This window comes from Myzus persicae, unplaced genomic scaffold (genome assembly GCF_001856785.1).
Source record: "Myzus persicae strain clone G006 unplaced genomic scaffold, MPER_G0061.0, whole genome shotgun sequence".
In the NCBI taxonomy this organism is placed as follows: domain Eukaryota; kingdom Metazoa; phylum Arthropoda; class Insecta; order Hemiptera; family Aphididae; genus Myzus; species Myzus persicae.
In genome coordinates, this window is record NW_019104300.1 from 730723 (window position 1) to 755233 (window position 24511).

Sequence of the window (24511 nt, forward strand, 5' to 3'; positions counted from 1 at the left end):
GGAGGAGCGGAGTTATCATAATGATTTCTAGGGCTCAAAATTGAAATCAAAAAATTAAAAAATGATTTAAACATTTACAATTGTGTGGATACGTTTATAAATATAAAATGAGCACAAAACTAAATTTAATAAATTACATTTATACTATACGATGAGAGCTTCTTTAATATTATGAAATTTAAATAATGGAGGAAAATGTTTTATATTACATAGTACTATGTTTATATTTCAATGAAGGTAATTTGTTTAGTCATAAATCATAATATGAGAAATAGATAAAAAATGCATTAAAAATACATTTTTAGCTTAGAAAGCATTATGTAAAACATTCCAAAAAAGATGCAAATGCATTAAAATTGGAGTCCTAATAATTACATAATATTTATATTATATAATAAAAAGTACATTTAAATATTTTCCATGTTGTACGGGTTTGAACCCTTTTTTTTTGAAACGTGTTTGAACCGTTCAGCACAATACTGCCACCCGATCCCCGTGGCGTTTATTCACCAACTCAATATTAAAGGGGGGTTGAATCCCAACCAGAATTGAGTTTTTTGGAGAATGATAAATTATAACTGAAGTGTACCTTACAAGATGTAATAATATTATAGATCTTTACAATGAACATAGTAACATACCGCATCGGTCTGGAATTTAAAGGGCCTCTCAGAAACATTCATTAACAACTTTTCTTTTTTGGCAGCTTTTATGTAGTTCAACTTAAATATATGCAAACAGCAGTTACAATGTAGGAGTTTAAATATAATAATACTATTAATTATTGCGTATATCAATTTATTACAATCGGTGTTTTTAGGTAATTCATATTCACTTTAACTGACACTACTTTTATGAACTATTGTTTTATTTTACATTATTAAGACTCATCTTGAACAACTGGTTGGAGCCTCTGAGGCAATTGTCTCCTAGTTACCTGGGCTAGGCCGAAACTGTTCATACAACTACTAGTTACTATTTAATACGTACTACTATACTAGTAAAAGTTACTAGTAACATGCAACATCAAAACCATGAGAGAAAATTTTAATCAAATTTGACAAAACATCAATAATTAAGAACTTAAGATATAATAAAAGGTAAAAAAAAGAGAAAAATCAAAGATTCGAATGTAAAAAAAAACTTTATCATTGAATTATTCATAAAGCAGTTTAGTAATGTATTCACATTAAATATCATAAGCTACATTTATTTTACTCAATAAAGGTACAATTAATTTTATTCTTAAGTTAGGATATTAAAAAATATTTTGAATGATTAATTTAAATATAATATTATGGTTTACATTCATAATGGTATGTATCTAATGATCGTAGATCTCTCCAAGTTGGTGGGTATGCATTAAGCAATCGATTTCCACATGCTTTACATACTGAATTGAATAATATCAAATAACTATTGAGCCAAGTCTGTAAACAAAACATAGATATAAATAATAATGTTGATATTCTTAATTAAAACAAAAAAGTTTTCATTTAATAGTACCATGAATGATCGAACTGAAAGATCTGGCAATGTTGGTGAAGAAAAATGTAACATAGCTGCATTAGCATGATCAGTTATCTTACGAAAAACATAATATCTTGATTCTTGCCAAAGCTCTTGTTGTAAACTATTAGGGTTAATAGGCTCATTAAATCCTTTAACAATAACCCATTCAATCATAACTCCTTTAAATGATATAATAGCTTGTAAAACTCTACCTAAGCCAACCTATATGTAAACAAAATTTTATTAATAAATATATTTTACTGTTTGAGAAAAATACTTATGATAAGACAATATTGCATAAAATTACCGATATATCTTTTAAGTTTGTTTTATATTTATTTATCTATTTAGTTATTAACACTTGATAAGGAATCAATGCAATTTGGTACCCATGCAAAATGTTTTTGTTTTATTTTTAGACACTAAATTTGAAATTGTATGAAAAAATTGTCGCTCTTTAATCTACTGACAGTTAAGCCAAAAACCGCAGTGGTATCAATACATTTTATAATGTTTAATTTAATTTTTACACTAAATATGACAGAAAAATCAGATTTTGACTATCCTACTCACATTGGTATTACCTTTAAGTTTCCCCAATTATTGAAAATTATTATTGTTATCTACTGTTATTTAATGTCAACAAATCTAAATAATTTTAAGTTTGATCATCAAAAAACTAAAAAAATATATTTGCATAACTTTATTTTTTGTAAGTTAAAATTGCAACAGAAGATCATTGTTATTTATCCCTTTCTTTTTCAAAGGATTTTGTGTTACACATAATATTACATAATAAATAGTTAAAAATTGGTTTTACATATTTTTATTGAGACTACAATGTGTTTTGGAGTAACTTGCATGGTAAAAAAGAACAACAATCACTAAGATTGAATTAAACACCAAGATGCGGTGCCTTAAGGTACACACTTTGAAAAAACAAAATATTAGTATAAATAATAAGTTGCACTTTGCCCATAATATTGTCAAACATTGTAAAAAAATAATATTTTATTTTAAGTTTTGATTAATTGTGAAGAAGAAAATAAATATTAAAACAAAATTACCAATAGAACAACATTTGATGCACAAGGCCTCGTTATTGTAATACTCATATCAGGAAACATCCGATCAATATTAGTCAGTAGTACATCAACAGCTCTGAAAATAATTATTCGATACATAATTTTAATTATTATAAATCATTAGAATCTAACTAGACATTTACTGTGGTGATATATTATGCAAACTAGACTGTTGTCTTTTCTTCTTATTCGAACTGGAATTGTAATACGATTTTTTTAATGAATTATGACTTAAAATTTGTACAGCATTTGAACTGAATTTATGTACCTAAAATCACATAACTTTATTAGTTAAAACCAAACAATAATTAACTATAATTTGTTATACTTTGTCAAGCCATTTATGAGAAGACACAAGAGGAGTGTACAATGCTTGTCGATCAGATGTGCTTTCTTGCGTTAAAAATGATGTGTTATATAATAACATAGCACCCGGAGGACTAGATAAGGACCCAACAACTTGCTCAAGATCCCTAAAAATTAAAATGTATACAAAACCATTAAATTTAAGTAAGTTAAATTTTAACATTTATTAAAATGTACTATAAATCAAACTAAACCTCATATGAAGTCCAAGTTTTCCAACCATTTCATTCATAGAATACATATAACGATTATCTTTTGAGTCTGTTTGTGAACCATCATCTTTTACTCCTTCACCAATTTCAAGAATAAGCTGCATTAGCTCCAATCTTAATGTCCTAACAGTATTTAAGGCAACTTGCATAGGATTCAACTCCATATTTGTATTTGCGTGTATATCTAAGAAATGGATGTAAAAGAAAATAGTTTTTTTTGGGCTATAGAATAGTTTTTAAATAGGTAAAGAAAACTGTACAAGGAACACCAAATTGGTTATTAAAACTCAATATTTATTTGTAGAGTTGCGTAATTATAAACACTAAGTACATTATTTTAAAATAAATAATTAAATAAGTATATTATGTTACAAACAATATAAATCAATGCATTGTAAAGAATATTTAAAAAATTAAAGTATAAGCAACATGAATAATAACAAAATATTTTATGTTTTATCACGATCGCGGTCTTAAAAGATAAGGTTGGAACACTTTTCTATTTAACCAATACAGTAATAAGAATATCGAGATGGCATTTACAGCCCATATGCTGTATTGATGCTACCTTCACCGCCATGTGTGTCTATTAACAAATACATTTAAAACTAGATGGCACTGTGTTCTGTTTATTATTTCAGATAACAATAATACTATTTATATCCAATGGTGATACTAAATAAGTAAAAAATATTAAGTAATATTTATTAAAATATTACCAGAGGCGGGCAGGTGGCTCATGCTGTGGAGCGCGGGAGGAGAAGCACAGCCTATATTTTTTATGAATATTGAATTTCCACAGCAATAATTGTTTTACTGTAATAATTAATTCTTTATGCTTTAAAAAAATTATTAATGAGCCAATTATGTGGTGCTTCAGGAATGTGTATTTCGCCTATTCAAATGTTAAATTTTGTAAGTGGGTGGCATTTTTATTAAGAGTTTAGGTTTCTTAAAGTTTTCTTAAGTTATAACTTGGAAAAAATCTTTTATTTTATTCTTCTAAAATAATGAAAACAAATTTTGTGTCTATGTGTTAAAACTTCTGAAAAACTTTTATTCACTCATAAATGTATTGATATCGGTAAGCAACAAGATTAATGACATATTAATATTCGGTTAAGTTATTTATATAATTTTCAAAAAAATTGAAGATGGCCATTTTGTGGAGTTCATTTTTCTGAAAATAATGACGTTTCAAACATTTTATTTACATTAATCACCTGATTTTAATATTTTTTCTTGTTTCAACGAAAATTGCTGGTCACACTGAAACTGTTTGTGGGCCGTACGACCAAGCATCACATGTTTGATACCACTATAATATTATATAATTCTCAAAACTAGAAAAATATTTTAAAAATCAGGAGATCAATGAAAGTAAAATGTTGAAAATTTATTTTTTAACTTTTTACCAAATCATTAAAATAAATTAAACCATACAATATTTGAAATTCTTGTCTCAATGTCTTATCCAAAAACCAGAACTATGACATCTCCACTATTTCAGGAGATATTGTAATGGGTAAATCCTCACGGCACACTCTACCATTATTTGTATGGATTTCAATAAAACTACACAACTAATATAATTGTAGGTGGTACAGAGTTTTTTCATTAATTTGTTGTGGTTTTTTTTTTATTAATAAGTGAAATAAATAAATTTTTAGATTACATTTTGAAAAATTATGTCATGAATTTTATCATTACAAAAAAACTGCATAAATTTATTTTATATAGCTATAATACACAACAAAAATAATCATTAGCATAATTTAATTTATTATGAGATTTTAAATAATATTACAATTTTTCATACTAATAGTACCATCTCAAATAAGACACACTTATGGCCAAGATGGTTTTTCGCCTTTCTTAACCATTCCTCCATATAAAGCACTTCTATCTCTAAAAAGTGACATCCTTTCTGTTTCTTTGTCATCTAAAAATTTGCCAAATAAGGCACCAGCAGTTAGTGGGATAGCCAATGCGAAATAGTCCCAGGTTAATCCAAATAATGCATGTCTAGCTGCCATTGTAAAATATTCCTAGAAAAAAAATAAGTGTAAAATAGTGAACATTGTTAAAATATAATTTAAGTTTTTTCTTGTCCCACATCACACAATGCAGACAGATAAAACCAGCTAAAGGTTAGCACACTATCTGTTCATTCTCTCTAAACCAAAGCTTGACGTAGTAAATTTAAGATAACAGAACCAACCCTGTTATTACTATTAATATCAGAATGAGTTCACTTTACCTATTAACAATTAAGTTAATTACATTGTCTGTATCACTATGTTGCCTATTTTTATGATATTTAAATTTTTAAGTAAGTTATGAACATGTCAATCATTACAATTATTTGAAAATATTGGAACAAAGCCAAATTAGGTAAAATAATAGGTAAATTCACTCTAATATTAAAAGTATCAATACAGGGTTGGTTCAGCTAAACATTGATTTGCTATGATGCACGTGGGTCAGAGAGAGAGAAAAAAATAGTTTGCTGACATCCGAGCATAAATAAAGAGTTGGTTAACTTTACAGCATTTAATGATGAAAATATATTTTAAACATGCATGTAGAATTAAATACAGTTCTAATATTTTCTCAGGAAATTAAATTTGGTGCTAGCAATATGTTTATAGCTAAGTATAGAAAACTGCAACGACTAGTATACGATATTATGTTTAATTCTTTATTTAACAGTTGATAATCAAATTTGAGGGTATATTTCTGTTTTACAGTACATCATTTTTTTACAATTTTCTTTTGTTTTAGTATGCTGAAAATGATGGTGAAGTCAGAATTGGGACTTGGGACTTAATTTTGAAATTATAGCTATTTGAGGTCTGACCATGTGTGTAAATGAATATATAATAAGTTTCAATTAGCTATAAGTAATAGCTATAGTTATAGCCCATAACTTTAAAACTAAGAACAACCCTAAAATTCTGACCTCGCCAAAGTTTTTAGAGTGCCAACTACAAATTAATATACAACAAAATAAAATGCAAAAATAAGTGTGTCCGGTAAAAAGGAAAAGTTCAATTTGAATATATCATAAATTGTCTTCTAGTTGTTTATAAGTATTTTTCACTGGAGAGTAATTTACAGTATAAGCAAATAAGTAGACAATTAATAAATAATAAATCACAAATTTAACAACCTTGACTTATAATGTCTTACTTTAAACTTTTTGATTTTGTATTTTTTTCCAATTTAATGTTCGATTGTAATCAGCGTAGATTGCAGAAAACGAAATAATGGGAAATGTTACAGATAAAAAATTACGTTTGAAGTGGTACCATGCACGACTGAATGCCATTTACCTGACAAGATTTGATCGTTTATCGTGAAAAAAATGATTTCTATTAAACTTGAATAATGTTAAACTATTGACTTACGACAAAACATACAAATATTGAAGAATATTTGCACAATACCTTGCAACTCAGTAGTCAGTTTAGTGTACTAGTGTAGACAGTGTTCCGCAGTTCCGTTCCGTCCGCCGTCGACCTTCGGTCCTTACCTAGATCATACAATACCACAGAATACCATAGGGGGCAGGGGCTTTGTAATGAAATTGATAACGGTAACCCACGCTACTGGTCAATGATAAAAGATAATTTTTCCAAAACTGATAACATGTTTCACCACAGATATCTATATATATATTTATATTATACCAGATAAGGAACTCGGGTTATAACATAGAGTAATTACTCTATGGGTTATAATCATAGATACAAGATTTTCAAGGAAGAATTTGGAGTGTATCGATACGTATCGAGGCAATTTTGAGCGTTCAAGAAGTTACACGTGCAGTATACAAGCGATACGTACCGACCCGTATCGGACTCGGACTTCGATACGTGGTGGTACGTATCGATACGTATCGAATTTTTCTTCTTGAAAATCTTGATTATAAAAGAATTTTATATACATTTTATATATATTTTATCTACATCGTGCCACCGCTATAATAACATACAAAATAAACACTGAACACCAACAGCTGCTGCAGCTGCTAATGGCAAGGTCCGTAAGTGATAACAGTTACCCCCCTCATCGGAAATCATTGACTGCCTCACGGTCTTAAAAGATAGCGTGGGCGGCCTCTAGAACCATGATAACTGTGATAACCGACCACTGACGTTATTGATAGCGAAGAGGAAAGGCGACACGTCATATGCTTAATATCGGGAATTCTGAATTCAAGCAATCTGGCAAGTGGCAATAGCCAATAGGCATCAGCAGTCTGCTAACCACTAGTGGCGACTGGTGAGGGCCTTAACTCTCAAGTCCAAGTGTCACTATTTTGTATTCTATTGTTAAGGCTTAAGATTTCCCGCCGTGAAGTATTAATTAATTTTTGGTGGACGGTGGTTGTTATACCGGAAATCTATAGGAAATAAGTGATAGGAAGTTGTTAGTAAGAAGCATCCTTGAGTTTGTATTGATCACTTACAACTGGCCTACTCGAGTTTTACTGTTTTTGACTTAAGTATTATGTTATCTAATACACTAGTTGCATTATACAAGTGTTGATAAAATTTTTAAACTTAATCTGCGGTATGTTATTTTTTTAATTTCTGTTTTTGTCACCAACTGTTCTTATATCTTGTTCAATATTTTGTTATCCATTTTTTTCTCTTAACCATGAGTATGAAACATTTAACAAACAAAACTCCGAAAATTCTTCAAGAGCTTATGAACCAACAGGATAATTCGGTAAGAACCACATTAATTAATTATTAATTTAAATGTATTAATTAAATTTGTTGTAGAAATGTTTTGAGTGTGGTTCTCATAATCCACAATGGGCTTCTGTCTCATATGGCATATGGATTTGTTTAATGTGTTCAGGAAAACACAGAGGTCTTGGGGTTCATTTGTCATTTGTCAGATCCATCACCATGGATTCTTGGAAGGATTTGGAGTTGGAAAAAATGAAAGTATGTTTATTTTATCAATGTTTGAATAATATGTCAGTAGTGAATGTATCTTTATCTAAACTAAAACAGAAGTACTAAAAATTTTACTTTTATTATGTAGGTTGGAGGTAATAGAAATGCTCTAGAATTTTTCAAATCTCAACCTGACTGGAGTGATTCAATGACTATTGAACAAAAATATAATACTAAAGCTGCAGCACTATATCGGGATAAGGTTAATAGCATTCATTAGGTATTTGGTTTATTGTATATTCTATCATTAATTAGTATCGCTTGTCTGTCTAGATTTTAAATTTAGCTAAAGGGGAACAATGGAGCCCTACTACGTCATCAGCTAAAGATTATAATGTAGATCATATGAAAATGTAATTGCAATTTGGTGAACTATAGTTTATTATAATACATAAATATCATTCATTAAAATTTTTGTTTTTGTTAGAAAGGGTACCCAATCACAAAAGTATAATTTTAATGAACCATCAAATAATTATAATGAATTGAGTTCTGGCTATCAAAATGATGTTGGCGCTCCAAATATCAAAGATGAAAAAGAAGCATTTTTTGCTAGAAAACAATATGAAAACATGACAAAACCAAGGTAAGGGACTCTATAATTATTTGCTTACTATAAAGTATAAATGTCTTAAGACAATAAGTGATAAGCATTCTGTTTGAAGAAAAAATATTTTCTTTTTGTAGCCATATTATTTTGTATATCAAATAAAGTTTTTGTGATTTTCTCATACAGTAATGTCCCTCCAAACCAAGGTGGACGTTATTCTGGATTTGGTAATACAGTTGAACAACCACCAAGAAGTCAATCTCAAGACCTTCTTGACTCGGCAGTGTCGTCATTTTCTAGTGTAAGTTATACACTAAAAAATTAAATACCCACCGTATTAAAATGTATTATTTTCCATCGAACATTTTTACAAATAGTTATGTTTTAATTATAATTGTTCAGTCAAAATTAAGCGTATTAACCAATTTAGAATCAAAAAATTATACATGCCATGACTCATAAAACTAATCAACCTGCCAAACTGCTTGTCTATATATTAAAAACCACTATACATTAACTATTTACCTTTAACTTCATGAAGTAATACTGATATCTGAAAAGACAATTCCAGTAGTCTACAATTAAAAATATTGGTGACTATCTTCCATCTTTTGGCGAGGGATTTCTTATCAATTTGTTTTAAGCAAATAACATGTTAGAAATATCTCAAAGTGATAGTTTTTATTTATTTTTTAATAATTAATAATATATAATCAATGAAATATTTAAAAAAAAAATTATTGCAGGGATGGTCTATATTTTCCTCATCTGCATCAAAACTAGCCTCTCAAGCCACACAAAGTGCCATTAAAATAGGTGGTCTAGCCACTCAAAAGGTATCAGATATAACCACTGACATAAGCTCAAAGGTAAGTTGCATGCAATTATTTCTTATAGCATGTATATTTATTAATTTTATTTTGATATGATAGTATTTTAAAACAAAGAATATTTTTATTAGATAGTATGGCATTAGTTGATATCGAGTATTTACTTTTGAATATTAAATTTAATGTATTTTACTTAAAAAAAATTTTTTACTTTTTTTCTGATTAATATTGTTTTTATGTTTGAGTACCAAAATATCTTAAAAAATAATATATTTATGAATGTTTTTTGTTTTATTATTATTATGTTGTTTAAAATAAAATCTCAACTATTATTTGTAGTGTATATACGATTTTATGATTTATGTTATGCTTGTTTGTATCTGTATTGTTAGATAAAAGAAGGTACTTTAATTGATGACGTATCTACTCAATTTTCTTCCATGTCTACAAAGGTAAAGTATTATTTTTGTTACAAATTCAAATTAGTATTTTATTAATTTCAATCTTGTATTTTCTTATTGTTTTTATGTTATTTATAATTTAGGTAAACGATTTAGGCCGTAAAGAATGGCAAAATATCACTGGCAGTAATATTCCTACACCGCCAAAATCACATTCAACTAATTTTGTAGCACATTCCACTGAGAACTCTTCTTTAATTTCTGATGGCTCATCTGGAAATCAAAAGTATGAATATTAATTATTTGATTTATTTACCTAAATAAAATATCAAAGAATGTATACAGTAGATTCTTTTTATGTCGAACACTGATATTTTAAATTAAATTAAAATAACCCAGAATTAACATTATACTAAAATACAATTAAAATGTGTATTTATTTTGTAACAGAAACGTGCAGCGTAAAAACAGCTGGACGTCTTGGGATGTTAATAATACTCATGCATCATCTTCAGATCAAACAACTGAAAAATATCAACCAATTCAAGATGATTGGAATAACAAATGGGATAATAACTGGTAGATCTGCATCAAAAATGTAATTAAGTTTTTATTTTTAAACAATGATTTTAAGATATAAATATTTATAAATGTTATTTTAAATTCTAAATATACAACTGTCTTCATTAAAAAAAAAATTATTGTCTAGCAAATTATATAATATGTATTATTTATATTACTTTATTCGTGCTGGGTTGTACAGCATTTTGATTAATTCATCAAACCAATATTTATAGGTCACACTTTCAATTATCATGTTTAAGAGACTGTTAAATGTTTGAGAACCTATTAATTAAAATAAATGTCAATGCAACCCATTATTAATGTATTAAATTCAATGTTCAGAATTTTAATAATATGTTATTATTGTAGTTAAAGAATTAAAATAAAATAAATTTAATATAAATAATGTTATGCTATCATAAATAAACTATATCTTCATTTTTAATTACATTATACTAATGATTTAGTCTTTAACTGAGTTGAACAACAACAACAATATAATGTTGTGATATAATACTTACAGGATCGGGCAGTATCTTAGATACATTTGTATCTTGTATCTCGATACAATTATATGAAGTATCGAGTATCTTGTATCGCGATACGATTTTAGACAATGTATCGAGTATTTAAAAAAATAATTTTGTCAAAAAATACTCGATACTAATGCTATACTTAAAAAATTAATTTTTTAGGATTATCTCTGAGGGTATTGTCACTGGACAGCCTCCCTCCTCATACTATTCATGTGAGGTTAATATTATTCTATTATCCAATTTGTTTATTGTTCCTATGTTACAGATTGTAAATTTTTCTATTTTAATAAAAAAAAAAAGGATTATTTTTAGTCGCCTATCTACCAACTGCGACTGTTTGACAATGTTTGAGTATAATACTATAATATGTGTAAAATAATATGAGCGATGAATTTAAATTTATAAATCCATAATTTAATTGCAGTACAACTTGTACGAAATTATTTTTCAACCTAGTAGCCACATTAAGTTATATCTGTGTACTGTGACGCATCACACATACACGTTGAATGGGACTACTTATTTATCGTATGTTTCTTGTCGTGCCATAAACTATTCAGATATACATACCATACAGATATGATATCTATAATTTATTTTTATTATTATTTATGGCTATATCCCAATATGCGGTCTACCTCCGTTATGTGTACTAGGTAACTATAAATATGAGTACAGTATGCGGTCTATCAATGTTATGGTGTTCTACTTATAGCTGGGAATCCATTTATATTTAATAAATTATTTATTATCTACCAATTTATGTTCTATCTTAATTGCTCATAACAATATATATTTTATCATGTAACAATACAGTTCATTCTGATTCCTGGTTTGGATATAAAGGTTTATCTGAAAAATGCTATGTATATGAAACAGTTAATCATTCAACAAATTTTGTGGACCCTGAAACTGGTGCCAATACGCAAAGAATTGAAAGTCTTTGAAAGCCTCTTAGACTTTAAATTGTTAAGAAAATGTGTGGTACTAATGAAAGACCTCTTAGAGAGGTACTTAGCGGAGTATTAGTGGTGAGGATTAAATAAAACTGATAACATTTTTGATGCTTTCCTTAGAGATATCAAATTATGCTTTGTGGATAATTTTGTAGATCATTAATATATCAAAACATATTTTATTTATACTTTTAATAGCTATTTGAAAACTGTGTTTTAATGTAATTTATAGTATAACAATTATAAATGAATTTCTTAATAAATTTGAATTTTTTTTTTATACTCTTAATATTATTACGGTAGACCACGTCCATTTTGGTAGACCGCATATTGGGAGATAGCCTTATTTATTTATTTAATTTAACGATTGACGTATTATATTATATTTATACTTAACTAATATTTGGAAATTTAAAGTTAAGCGCATTTGTCTAGATTCGTTACCTACCTAATTGTGTATAAATAAAATTTAAAAAAAATCGTAAGTATCGAGTATCGAGTATCTAAATACTTAAAATGTAAGTATTGAGTATCTAGTATCTCGATACTCCGAATCCAAGTATCTAATATCACGATACTGATTTTTGAGTATCTTGCCCATCCTTGAATACTTAGAGATATGATTTTTATTTCTCCATATTTACGCCCTTAAACTAAACATGTATTAGCTTAGTCATCAATAGTAAATTTGATATGAATTTTTGTTTAATAAAGAGTTTATAATTTTTTCAGGTTTGACATATATAACACTTTTAACACTGCTATATTTATGCTAGAATCCAAAAATATATTGATTTGGATGAAAAGACTTTACGCATGAAGTTAGTCCGAAAATATTTTCATTAGAAAAAATTTTGAAACTTTAAAAAAATACTTGGGTGCGATCTGAGGTAAAAACAAAATTATCAACGATTGACTTTATTTAAACAAATTATTATGTCATACCTATTGATTTGTTTACAGTACACATATTTGTAATCAAAACATTCAATATTATGAATGTTTGAAATATATGTTCTGTGTGGGCCAAAGAGAGAAAATAAATAGTGCTCTGACATCGGACATACTCATGTTAAGACAATTAATTTATGAATGATAATTTCTCAAATAGTCAAATTGTTAGGAAATAAAATATTAAATACAATTTCTTAATTCTTCTGTTTGGTGTCCCCTAATCCCTTAAATTTTTTTAATATTTTCACTATGCTTAATTCCTTAAGCAGCAAAACGTCAAAATTATAATTTTAAGGGTATACAAGAACAACAGTAGTAATAAATTAATTTCAGTTTATTTATATCATAGAATTTTAGAACCGATTTTTTTTTATTCTTTCAAATTGGTTTTATTGCAAATTTATTGCCATTAACAATAGTTGTTACAATTGATTATTTTCACATTTTGTGAAAATAACTGATATTCGTGATTTTTAAGTAAACTAATATAAATGTAGGAGTAGTGACTACCACATTATTTAACCATTTATATCTTTGATATTATAATTTCATGACTTAAAAATTGACTTACAACTGATATTTGTGATTTTTATGTAAAATATATTTTTAAATACTTTTTTACAGGGTCGTTTTTAAATTGACGATTTTTTTATAGACTCGATGATTCTAATTATGCAATATACGATTAAAAATTCAAATATTTAACCTTAGTACCTTACACTTCTATAAGTCTATGTATATAAATATAATTCATTCTCTATCTCAAACTATATCCGTGAACGATAAGAAGCAAACCAAGATCTTATCACAGATAATTTATTCTGTGGTATGAATGTGTGATACTGTGATAGTGCTGTATAGTTTTTCAAATTATTATATCATAGGGCTTAAAAAAATCAATTTTGAAGATATTCCTCAATCCTCATTTGTATTGTAATTTATTTTGGTTCATTCGTTTCCATATTAGCACAGATAATACTTTAGGTAATTTAAAATAACAGTCAACCGACACTCAACATTATAATGGAAAACGCAAATGCAAATGTGACTGACAATAACATGGATTTTGATGCGTCTCAACTGGCCAGTGTAAGTTTTGTAACTAATATATTTAATTTATTATCGGTTGATTGTTTAACCAATTAAATGAAATATACCATTCTAGTCATTAGTTTTAAATACCATTCCAATGTCCATCTATTGTATTTTTGAAGATTCTATAATATATTAGACGTAGTTACGCACTAAAAATATGTTTCTGATATTGAGATATTGTTTCATATAAATATGATAATTAATATTTCATATTTTTAAGATACACACGTAGTTATTATTTAATATTTTCTCAAATCTTAATTTATATTGTAACAGGTAAGTGTCTTTACATTTTAAAAATTACCTTGTTAAAGTTTATGTATGTAAGTATATATTCAAGCTTATATTCCCAGCGAATGGAATCTTTCCTACAAGTTACGGTCCAGATGTATAAAGGAGCGCGTATGTGGCACCGACATATGACCCATATTGACTTTTGATTGTAAATTGTATAATTAGAACCTTGTGTAACAAAAAATGTATTTGCATTATAATTTAATTAAAAATTAATATGTTGAATTTTTCTGAATGTGAGACAAAAGCCGGGCCATTTGAAAAGAGGAACACAAATTTAAAAAGTGGAGTAACCCCCTCTAATGTGGGACATCTAGTTACACTAGCAAATTACACTAGCGAATACTACATAAATAATTAGTAGAAGATTCACTGATTTAAGTTCAATACTATTGTGTAACCAAAGCATGAAGATTGATACATAATATGTCATTTCTATATCTTTTAATCTTTATATTTATTATAAAATTATAAAAATAACCTAATAATTATTTCAATATTATTATTTTTTCAGGTTAAAGAGATATTTAAATCATATAATAAATTAACAGAGCTATGTTTTATGGATTGTGCAACAGATTTTACAATGGGTGATCTTAAAAGTGAAGAAGTAAGTTAAATTTCTGTAAATAATGATATTTAAAATTTTTTAAATCATTACACAATATTATACTATTAAATATAATAAATTGATTTATGCATTGAACTTTTTCTATAAAATATGTATTTAATTCAATAACAATGTTGTATTCTAGGTAAGGTGCGCTGAAAATTGTACAAGCAAATTTCTTAAAGCTTCTGAAAGAATGACACAGCGGTTTCAGGAGTATCAGTTGATTATGAATGAACATGTGATTACTGCTCAACAAAATGCCAATGTATAAAATGTTACCATTTATATAGTACATAAAGACTTTTTTTTAAACACTTTTAAGTTGTAGAATCATAAATATACTTTAAATGTAATGTTAAATTAATTGTTTGACTATTATAACTGGTTCCCTAATGTCCTAACATTCTTTTAAAAAATTAGTTTATTATATTGAAAAAATTAATTACAAATGGATTTTTGTTCTAAAGATTATAATATACTATATGATGGATTAAATCACAGTCTAAGATATACAGGTTAGATAACGCCGTATTCAATTGTACGCCCATCCGCGGTTCGAAAGTGTTACGGTTCATTACTACATCTGTTCACCACATCTATACAGCGCTAGTAGTAGGTAGGGCTATAAATGCTATAATATCATTACTTATAAATAGTAAACTTAAAATTTATATTTATATAGCCATATGCCTCTACCATATGGCATATAGGCAGTGGTGTATTGGTAAATAAATTTATGGGTATACACACCTAAAAGTAGTTGAATATAACTAATATACCTCTATTTCAAACAATTTACCTCAAAATTTCTACATAAAGTTAACTAATAACTTTTTATAAATTTATTTATTATTTTTATGACCAGAAAGTTATAGGTTAAAGCTTTTATTATAAATAGCATTATTTAATACAAATTGTATTATTAGGTTTATTTTAAATTTTGTTATTGCAGAATTAGCTTGTTGCAGATGCAGTATGGATAGCAAAAAATTGTGAAACTTGTTACAAAAATTGTGATTTAACCTGTTACATATTTATTAGGTAAATAACTTTTTGTTTTAGGTTTGAAGAAGTTTAATGTAATTGAAGAATCAATAAGTGTATATTGTACAAACAAGAAATCAATGTTGGGATAGTTATAATCAATATTTGTATTGTTTTATTTCTTAAACTAAAATCATTGATTATAAATACTACCTAGTACCAGTGTCCAGTAGTACCTACTACAACTTACTAGCACTTATAATCAATGGTAAAATGTTTATTAAAACTAGGCATTGTATTTTATAGAAATGTAAAGTATAAACAAATTACTTGTTAACTCATAAGTTGATTCACTGTTTTGTATTATGAAAAAAAGGTAAGGTTAGATAAAAATATTTTGAAAAAAAATTCGATGTTTTTTTTCAATTTTTTTTTTTTACAAAACATTTTTTTTTTTTCAAAATATTTTTACGGCCATAAGATAGTATTTTGAAAAAAAGACTTCATACCTTATCCAGCGACAATCCTCAAACTATACGTTATCGTATCTTATACTTGTCAGTTTATTTTAATTTATAGATGGATGGGTGGAGCTCATGACAGAAGTAAATAGACATATACCTAGATATAAAATCAGAACATTTAGTCAAACAAATTATTAGTATAGCCGTATTATAGCCATTTATAGGTACCTACTGTCTACTGAATAGGTACTTATTCAAATATTAATATGAAGAAAATGAATGAATTCCATGTTTTATATATAAAAGGAAAAAGCTGTATATATTGGTATGCCTATAAGTATAGCGATATGTATTTGTGCAACAATAAAACAACTTCCCGACATAAATGAAGGTAGGTGATTGAGTGAATAACTGGTATAAGTGGTAACTGGTAACTGGTTATCGCTGGTCCGGTGACAGTGCCATAGCCAGGAACCTGCAGCCTCCCCCCCGAAATGTTAATAAAATGTAAAAATTATTTTAATGGTCTATGGTATTCGATCAAAAACTAAACCACCGCTGTGTAAAAAATTGATCAGCCCCCCCGAAAAAAAATCCTGGCTACGCCACTGACCGGTGATGCATGGGTACGCGTACGACCAGCGGCGTTTAAAAGCTGGTGCCCAAACATCAAATATAATTTATATTTCAAAGTGTAACAATTTTTATTTGTTTAACATAAATTACTCACAGTGTAAAAATATAATAAATTCAAGTAAGTACGTAAATCATCAAAAACAAAAAAAAGGTTATTAAGAAAAAAAACAATCCTAATTGGATCAACAATATAAATACGATCATTCCCGCAACTTCATAAGAAAGGGTCCGTGTGTGATATTTTTTTTTGGACCCCTTCCTAAATTAATTTTACTGTAAGTATTACAATCTATAAGTGCCAACGTTTTTAGGTTTTGTGTATACCTACATATATATATAATTTTTGGGTCATACGTTTTATTCCATCTGTTTCAAAGGGAACAATAAGAATAAGTAATGGTATAGAATAAGCTAAAATTAATAAAAATAAAAAGGCAGACTAAACAGATTTCAGAGGCCTCCCAGTACTAAATACCTATAAATGTTGTGAAAGTCGTCACTCGTCAACCGTCGTCATTTTCCGCTATCAGCCTGTTGTTCTTCCGACAATTCGACAAACAACAACCCATTGACGCGATAAAAATAGATCTTATAGAACATTGATAGTAGGTACTTAAAAAGTTAGAAACGTTGACACTTGAATACTTGATAGGTAGGTACCCACCTTTTTCTAAACCTACCACCCTATTTTAACATACTTATTACTTAATCTAATATTAGTATACCTAGTACCTACAACTACACTAATGTTTCAACTTTAAATAAAAAGTATTGTGAATAATTAAGTTTTGAGTTTTAAGACAATTTCAGCGTTTGCTCCAGGTTGTATGTAAGCATAGAGGCCCGTGTGCGCCGCACACTCTGCACACCCGGTTTTTGCGGCACTGAATACGACCAGATCGTTGTACCTACATATGGCTACATGCATGTTCTAATATATTATCCACTTTATTCCTTTTATATTTAAGATGATATTCATCTGTTTTTATAAAATTACGATTTGAATAAGTATTATTATTCAATACCTATACTGGCTATACTAATAATTTGTATGAGTGTATGAACAAATGTTCTGATTTTATGTCTATGTCTATTGTCTATTTACTTCTCTCGTGGACTCCAAGTGTAGACCTATAAACTAAATAAAGTAAGTTAAACCAACTTAGTTTTTATGCATGTGGCTCCAAGTATATACATAATATACCTACCTACTGTACCTATGTGGCATTGGCGTGTTCTAAAAAAGTTAACATTTTTATTAACACACAGATATTACTTATTTATTAATAGTTAATAAAATATACAAAATTATATTAATTATGTATGGATAAACTAAAATTAATTATAGTCGTACTATGATAGTAGTTTTGATATTCATACTATATACACGTAAATAATATATAAAATTATAAACTATAATACTTACGTTAAATATTTCGTTTAGGTACTTTCATAACATTTAATTGTAATAATTTTAAATTAAATTGGTAGGGAGTAGTGGATTGCCCTTTTCTTTTAGCACCCTCAAAATTATACCTATTCAAAAAAAAATTTCTTTGCAATATAAATCTAAAATATTCACTTTTGATTTGGAATTTGTATAATTGGGCTTAAGCATCCCGATATTGTTTTTTAGTTGAGCCACAGTGATAATATTGAAATGTTCTAATTTTATCAGATTCCTAAAAGTAACCAGAATTTTTTTCTAAGTGTTGCTGTAGGGATAATATTTTGTTTTTCTTACATACATTTCATAATAAATATTGCCTATAGTAGTTGCTATAAGCTAAACAAATTCCTTGTACAGTAGTGCTCTCCATAACGATCATAACACAGAATCCAAAATGTAAGAAAATATTAGGGTTAATATCCTCTGACTTCTTACTGTGATCGGTTTTACAATAACTACTATTATTGATCAAGAATAGAAAAATTAAGGAATAATTGTTTTTGTTTAGACACTGCATTACTGAAACATAAAAAATTAATCGCAGGTACCTTAGCTATAGGTATACCCGTTTGCTATGTTTAAGTCTAACATTATAAACTCTATTGAGCATTTTAATTAAAATATACAATGGTCGAATTGACTTTGTTTTATCATTCTTCTGAACTCTGTACAACACAATAGGTATCAATGGAAATTGTTTTCATAGTTCAATATCACACCAATCCTGCCATGCCTATAATATGGCAAACAAATGAGTTGGAGTAGGTTTAATTAAAAAAAAATAACGGTGGAGGTCGTTGCCATGCAGGATGATCTCCGCTGCGCATTGGGCGTGATGGTGAGGTTATTATACCACCAAAGTGGTGGGAAATTCATCAGAAAGATATCTGTCTGCTATATAACTCATGTCGATTTACGAAAATATGAATGTCGAAAAGTATCTACGATATAATCCACACTGTATAGTAAGTTGAACCTACTTATAATAAGTGTCAATCTAAAGATCCGTAATTCATCATTATTATTAGTGTTCGTTTAGCTGCACTTTCGTAAAAATGAAGTTTTTAGTGAGTATATATTTTCATTAATATTACATTTTTATTAGACGAGTAAAGGTACACCTCTAGCCATATTTAACAGTTTTAATAGTTTCATAATCGATCATGTATCGGCTATGTATATTTGTAGTAGAGTACTTGCCTATAGATTTTTCTTGGTTTAAATTACATTCCTACTTTATAATTATTGGTATAATTTGTAGGTATTATTGTAGTATATTAACTACATTGAATAATAAAAAAAAAACCCGTTGAACTTAAACAAAGTTACTATGATTGTTATTTATAAATAGCAATATATCTAACTAATTGGCAATAACATAAACAATTTATTTTCAAACGGTCATATACATTTAAAGTAAGTTTATGCTACAAAATGGTTTCTAGTAAGAAAAACTTATAAGGAATCTTGAATCAAATTTTCAAGTCTTAGGTATTAAAGTTAATAAAAAACAATTAGCATGTTTTCGTGATTTTGAAGAATTAAAATACATTTAAATTTAAACTTTTAAGGTTGAACGCTTAGGTATGACAAGAAATTATGAATTAATATATTTTCAATAATTTTTAAATTCTGTAAGAACTACTTATGCAAAAACTAGTAGAAAATCAATTTTGGTTTTTAGTGTGACTCTAACAAAAATCACCGTAGATACATGGCATTTTCACTGAATATTTGTGTTAGCATATTCTATACACCATACAATTTTCAAAATATTTTTACTTGTGTTGAACTATTTATAGGCATGACATTTTCGATTATTATTTGTTATTTTTTTAAACTAAAGTCGATAAAAATATTTTCACGCTGTCAAAATACTTGTAAATGTAATACAAGGTTCTTCGTAAGTTGTTGTTAAGGTAAATTAAAAAAAAGTTGAGCGTAAATCCATGTTTTTTTATGAGCGTTTAAACTTAGAATATTGACAAAATTTGTAAAAATCACGAAAACTAGCATATCATATTAAGTTAGAAATTCATAAAAATTTTTCATTTTTTAACTAAGATTTAAAAATTTATTACAAGGTTCCTTATAAGTCTATAAGGCTATCTACCTTTATAAAAAAATTTCTATCGGAAAGTCAAATTTAATTTTTATGAGCGTTTGAAGTTGAAATTTTTACAACATTGGATATTCACTCGATTTCTCTTAAAGCGATTTTCTTATTTTGTTGTAATTCAAAAACGAATTATTGTAGACACTTGAAATTTACATAATATGTTCATTTCATTAATTCATATACTTGATAACATTTTCAAAATATTTCGACTAGTTTTAAGCTGTTGACAAATATTTTCAATTTTCATTTTTAAAAATTTTTTTTCTTCTTTTAATGTCAATAAAATTGTATTGGTTGGGTCGTAAAGCATGTAAATTTAATACATGACTCTTGATATATTGTTACAATAGCAGTTGAAAAATATTAAAAACGCATAGACATGATTACTGACAACTTACCGGCTACCATATTAATAACAAGTAATAACAATATAAAATATCCTAGACTGACATACCGTCTCCTCTCAGAATCGTTTTTCGTATACAATGATGTGAAATCATTGAATTCAAATTAAATACCATCCATTACAGAGACCTCCTAGACACCTAATGTACAGCAGAGTGACATCCATTTATCCGTTTTTTTTTTTATTAACTTACAGTGTATCACTAAAAATAATGGTCCACCTTTGACTGGCCCGTCTAATTAATAGTCGTACACACTCATACCCACCCTTCATACTACTATTATAAACATTATACTAAATACAGTGTTACATCAATAAACAGGTGGCACTGGCTGTTTATTGCGTCTTGTCTGCGACGGCTGCGTACTCCGCACCATCACACGGATTCATATCGCCGGTGATCCTGCCCAAAGTGCACGTGGCGTCACCGGACGTGACGGTCGTCAGACAACCGTACGTGGTGCAGCAAACCGAACCGGTGTTCAGACACGTCTACTACGCCGGCGATTCGGTGCCGTACGTGTCGCACCACGTGCAGGCCTACCATCAACAACCCGCGGTCCTCGCCGCCTATCACACTGCACCAGCGTACGCGCCAGCCGTCAGCTACGTCGTTTGAGCTTCGGCTTTCGATAGTCGTCGTCACGAAATCGTCATTCGTCATTCGTCATCATCATCATCATCACCATCATCACTGATTCACCATCATGTTAATTATATTACGTGGACATTATTAATACCTCCACATCTAGCCGAAGCGTACATTTACGTACCGGTCTCATGTATAGTATGATGTCCTGACTTGTTATCCGACGACACCGACGACACCGACGAAAATATAATATTATAATATTATTAATAGAACAGTTATGATTATATTATATTCATGATAGGGTACCTACCCTGCGCGTGACAAACGCGAATAATTAAATGCGAAAACGTTTTTCATTTATATTTTATTTACAAATACAATAACACAACAATAATTTCTCAACATTTTTTTTTTTTTCGATTGACGGAAGAACTAAAATAATAATAAAATTAGATAATAATAATAATAATAATAATAATAATAATAATATTTTTTTTTTATTTTGTGCGGTGGGCCTAATTTAAACATGTACATATATAATATATGGTATGTATATACACACACACATACATACATAAGTATATATATATTTTTTTTTATTCGAGTAGGTAATAAACATTATAATGAAATAAAATGTTCGATTAATTCATATAATAATTTAATGATAACGATTGTACTAAATTGAAAACATAACCGGGTGGTTTTTTTTTAAATTTAAAAACTTATTCTAAAATTTCTAAGGTACCTACATGAGCACGACATTTTTCCGTATTTTAATAATGATTATAAGATAACCTAATAGTACTTAGAAAGTATGTATATAATTGTTTTTTTTAAAAAAACATATTTTTACGATTTATGTTGGGTACTTGTGTGGCACACAAGATGACATAGTTTACGGTTGTCAATTTTAATTTTTCCAAAAGAGCTAGGACTATTTAATTGATACTACAATAGGTTGTTTATCGTTAATGTTAAACATTATTTTCAACAATAGTTTCAATGATTTCATTAGGGAATTCCGAACACGAACAAAAATACGAGGCTAGATTTTTTGGGACCATTATTCTTATGAATCTAAACTTGCAAATTCAACCTTCAAATAAATGAAACCGTTTTCCTACACCACTTTAATACATCTAATGAATACAATTAATTAGGTTTTATTTCGTCGTCGTTGCACAATAACAATTTATTGTCGTTCACGCGTTGACCATAATATAATATTATTTATTCTCAAAATGTCCAATGTACATATTAAGCATAAAAATAATCATTATTTACTTATCCTATGTGCTCGAACAAAGTAAATGATTCGTGGTTATGTATTCTGCAGTTAGGAGGTCTAAATTTTTTTAAGTTCAAATATCACTAATGAGATCAAATGGAGAAATGTTAACAATTCATAATAAAATCTATTGAAATTTGAAAGAAGAAAATAATTTAAATGAAATTGAGCTTTGAGCTTTTAATATGTACGATTTGTAATATAACCTTAAGTTGGTGCATAATCATTAAAACAGACATGGTCTATATATCATATATATTTAAATATTTAATATATATAAGTCAACGTAACGTGGATAAATTTCGTAATGCGTATCCCAAATGTATGGTGTTTAATAACAATATTAGTAAAGGTGGTTAAAAGAATAATTTACCATGGTCGTTGTATCGCCGTTTGTATTTTAATTACCGATAATAATAAACAGCCCAAATCCGGTATATTTTAGTTTTTAATTGTGACAAAATGTTTCAGTTTCGTTTTAATTATTATTTACACGAAACAAAAGACTGTAATAAATTCTAATTTTATGTAATAAATAAAGTAGGAACATACCAATAAGGTAATGAGAATTTAAGAAATAATCTAACTTGATCATAAACATAATTTCTTCGACCCTCGGCCGGCAGATCCTTTCCATACCATTGGTAACAAGGACATCATAGAAATCCCCAATTAGATTTTTAAAAAAGATCCCTAGGAGTCAGTGATAGCTATCACATTCCTCATTAATTGGGTATTTTTATGCATGAACATTTTTTTTATGAGTGATTGTCCCGCGTTTTTATTCATTTTTTATCCTTTTTCTCTCCTTTTCTCACCATTGTCCTTGTTTCAAACTGCTCCTGATTCGTTTTTTTTTTTCGTGGCAATGTTGACGATTCTCCCAATTCTCTGGGCTTCCACACTGGAGAACCTGTGGAGTAATATAAATCAAAATACCATCATCAATATCTCTGGAATAATTAATTTAAGCAAATTATAACACCTAGCTTATTTAATACAACAAACAGGTTGTTTATTAACAATAAGACATTAACATTAATAATTTCTATATCTTTCAGAATTTGTTTGCCCGGTGGAGTGAACTCTACCGCCATCCCCTCCTATGTTACTTTCGTGAGTTCACTCTACCAAAATAATTTGACCCATAGCCTTGGCTAACATTATAACGGGTCTAACCTATTCTCAGTGGGTAGCGCGTTTTTTAGTAATCCTGGTGCAGATCCGTCTTACCGAGGTCCTGCACCTGAGGTGGTTGATAATTTTCTGGTTGTTGTGATCTTTCCACCAGTCTGGCTGCTTGACTGCCGGTACTACTTGCTGATAACGTAGACGTGGTACTAAGCATTAAGTAGTTGGGTGTTTTTCCCAGACTACCGTGCATTGGAAGTCCTTTAGATGGTCCAGGTTGACTACAGCTATCATCTTCACCTTCGGATTTTTGTTCGTCAACTTTTCGTTCTTCTGAAAACAGTTGGATATATTAATATTATTATGAAGTATGAATTATTTATCATGAAATACTATACGCTATTTTATAATACTAATAAAATAATACAATTTCACGTGTTATTCATAATGTTAACTTTATAGCCAATAAAAATAATGCATTTACTTTAAGTTGATTATTA

The 24511-nt window shown here is 28.3% G+C and overlaps 6 protein-coding genes across 14 annotated transcripts in view; 3 read left to right on the forward strand and 3 right to left on the reverse strand.

Moving 5' to 3' along the window:
- Positions 1–690: 690 nt before the first annotated feature.
- LOC111040994 (mediator of RNA polymerase II transcription subunit 27-like) lies at positions 691–3339 on the reverse strand. The gene is made up of 6 exons (XM_022325111.1): positions 3158–3339; positions 2926–3070; positions 2741–2865; positions 2580–2673; positions 1507–1734; positions 691–1430 (listed from the first exon to the last, which is right to left on the reverse strand). The coding sequence occupies exons 1-6, from the start codon at positions 3337–3339 to the stop codon at positions 1296–1298; spliced, it is 909 nt and encodes a 302-aa protein (XP_022180803.1). The 3' UTR covers positions 691–1295.
- A 1595-nt stretch (positions 3340–4934) lies between these two features.
- Positions 4935–6757, reverse strand: LOC111040995. 6 transcript variants are annotated; one of them, XM_022325116.1, is made up of 3 exons: positions 6625–6740; positions 6368–6510; positions 4935–5223 (listed from the first exon to the last, which is right to left on the reverse strand). In XM_022325116.1, exon 3 carries the CDS (start codon positions 5209–5211, stop codon positions 5023–5025), a length of 189 nt encoding a protein of 62 aa, XP_022180808.1. In that variant the 5' UTR covers positions 5212–5223; positions 6368–6510; positions 6625–6740; the 3' UTR covers positions 4935–5022. The 6 variants fall into 6 exon arrangements, with proteins under 6 accessions (XP_022180808.1, XP_022180806.1, XP_022180805.1 ...); XM_022325114.1 differs by having other exon boundaries at positions 6586–6740; XM_022325113.1 differs by lacking the exon at positions 6368–6510 and having other exon boundaries at positions 6625–6757.
- Positions 6758–7345: 588 nt separating this feature from the next.
- LOC111040992 (ADP-ribosylation factor GTPase-activating protein 1) lies at positions 7346–10913 on the forward strand. Of its 2 annotated transcripts, XM_022325109.1 has the most exons (10): positions 7841–7912; positions 7969–8136; positions 8237–8350; positions 8422–8501; positions 8576–8734; positions 8885–8999; positions 9445–9567; positions 9921–9980; positions 10073–10215; positions 10380–10913. In XM_022325109.1, the coding sequence occupies exons 1-10, from the start codon at positions 7841–7843 to the stop codon at positions 10510–10512; spliced, it is 1167 nt and encodes a 388-aa protein (XP_022180801.1). In that variant the 3' UTR covers positions 10513–10913. The 2 variants fall into 2 exon arrangements, with proteins under 2 accessions (XP_022180802.1, XP_022180801.1); XM_022325110.1 differs by lacking the exon at positions 9921–9980 and having other exon boundaries at positions 7346–7912; positions 9445–9534.
- Positions 10914–13811: 2898 nt separating this feature from the next.
- On the forward strand, positions 13812–15301 carry LOC111041016 (mitochondrial import inner membrane translocase subunit Tim9). Its single transcript, XM_022325158.1, has 3 exons — positions 13812–14028; positions 14843–14938; positions 15084–15301. The coding sequence occupies exons 1-3, from the start codon at positions 13963–13965 to the stop codon at positions 15210–15212; spliced, it is 291 nt and encodes a 96-aa protein (XP_022180850.1). The 5' UTR covers positions 13812–13962; the 3' UTR covers positions 15213–15301.
- A 4086-nt stretch (positions 15302–19387) lies between these two features.
- LOC111041014 lies at positions 19388–21994 on the forward strand. The gene is made up of 2 exons (XM_022325155.1): positions 19388–19542; positions 21323–21994. Exons 1-2 carry the CDS (start codon positions 19531–19533, stop codon positions 21617–21619), a joined length of 309 nt encoding a protein of 102 aa, XP_022180847.1. The 5' UTR covers positions 19388–19530; the 3' UTR covers positions 21620–21994.
- Positions 21995–22303: 309 nt separating this feature from the next.
- Positions 22304–24511, reverse strand: part of LOC111040987 (protein still life, isoforms C/SIF type 2) — a 33008-nt gene continuing 30800 nt past the window's right edge. Inside the window, exons 20-21 of one of the 3 annotated variants that reach the window (XM_022325102.1) lie at positions 24114–24341; positions 22304–23793 (exon numbers count right to left, since the gene is read on the reverse strand). In XM_022325102.1, coding sequence (XP_022180794.1) covers positions 23666–23793; positions 24114–24341 — 356 coding nt within the window. In that variant the 3' untranslated portion in view covers positions 22304–23665. Of the gene's footprint in view, positions 23794–24059; positions 24345–24511 lie in introns of all 3 variants that reach the window. The other 2 variants (XM_022325101.1, XM_022325103.1) reach the window with 2 other exon arrangements.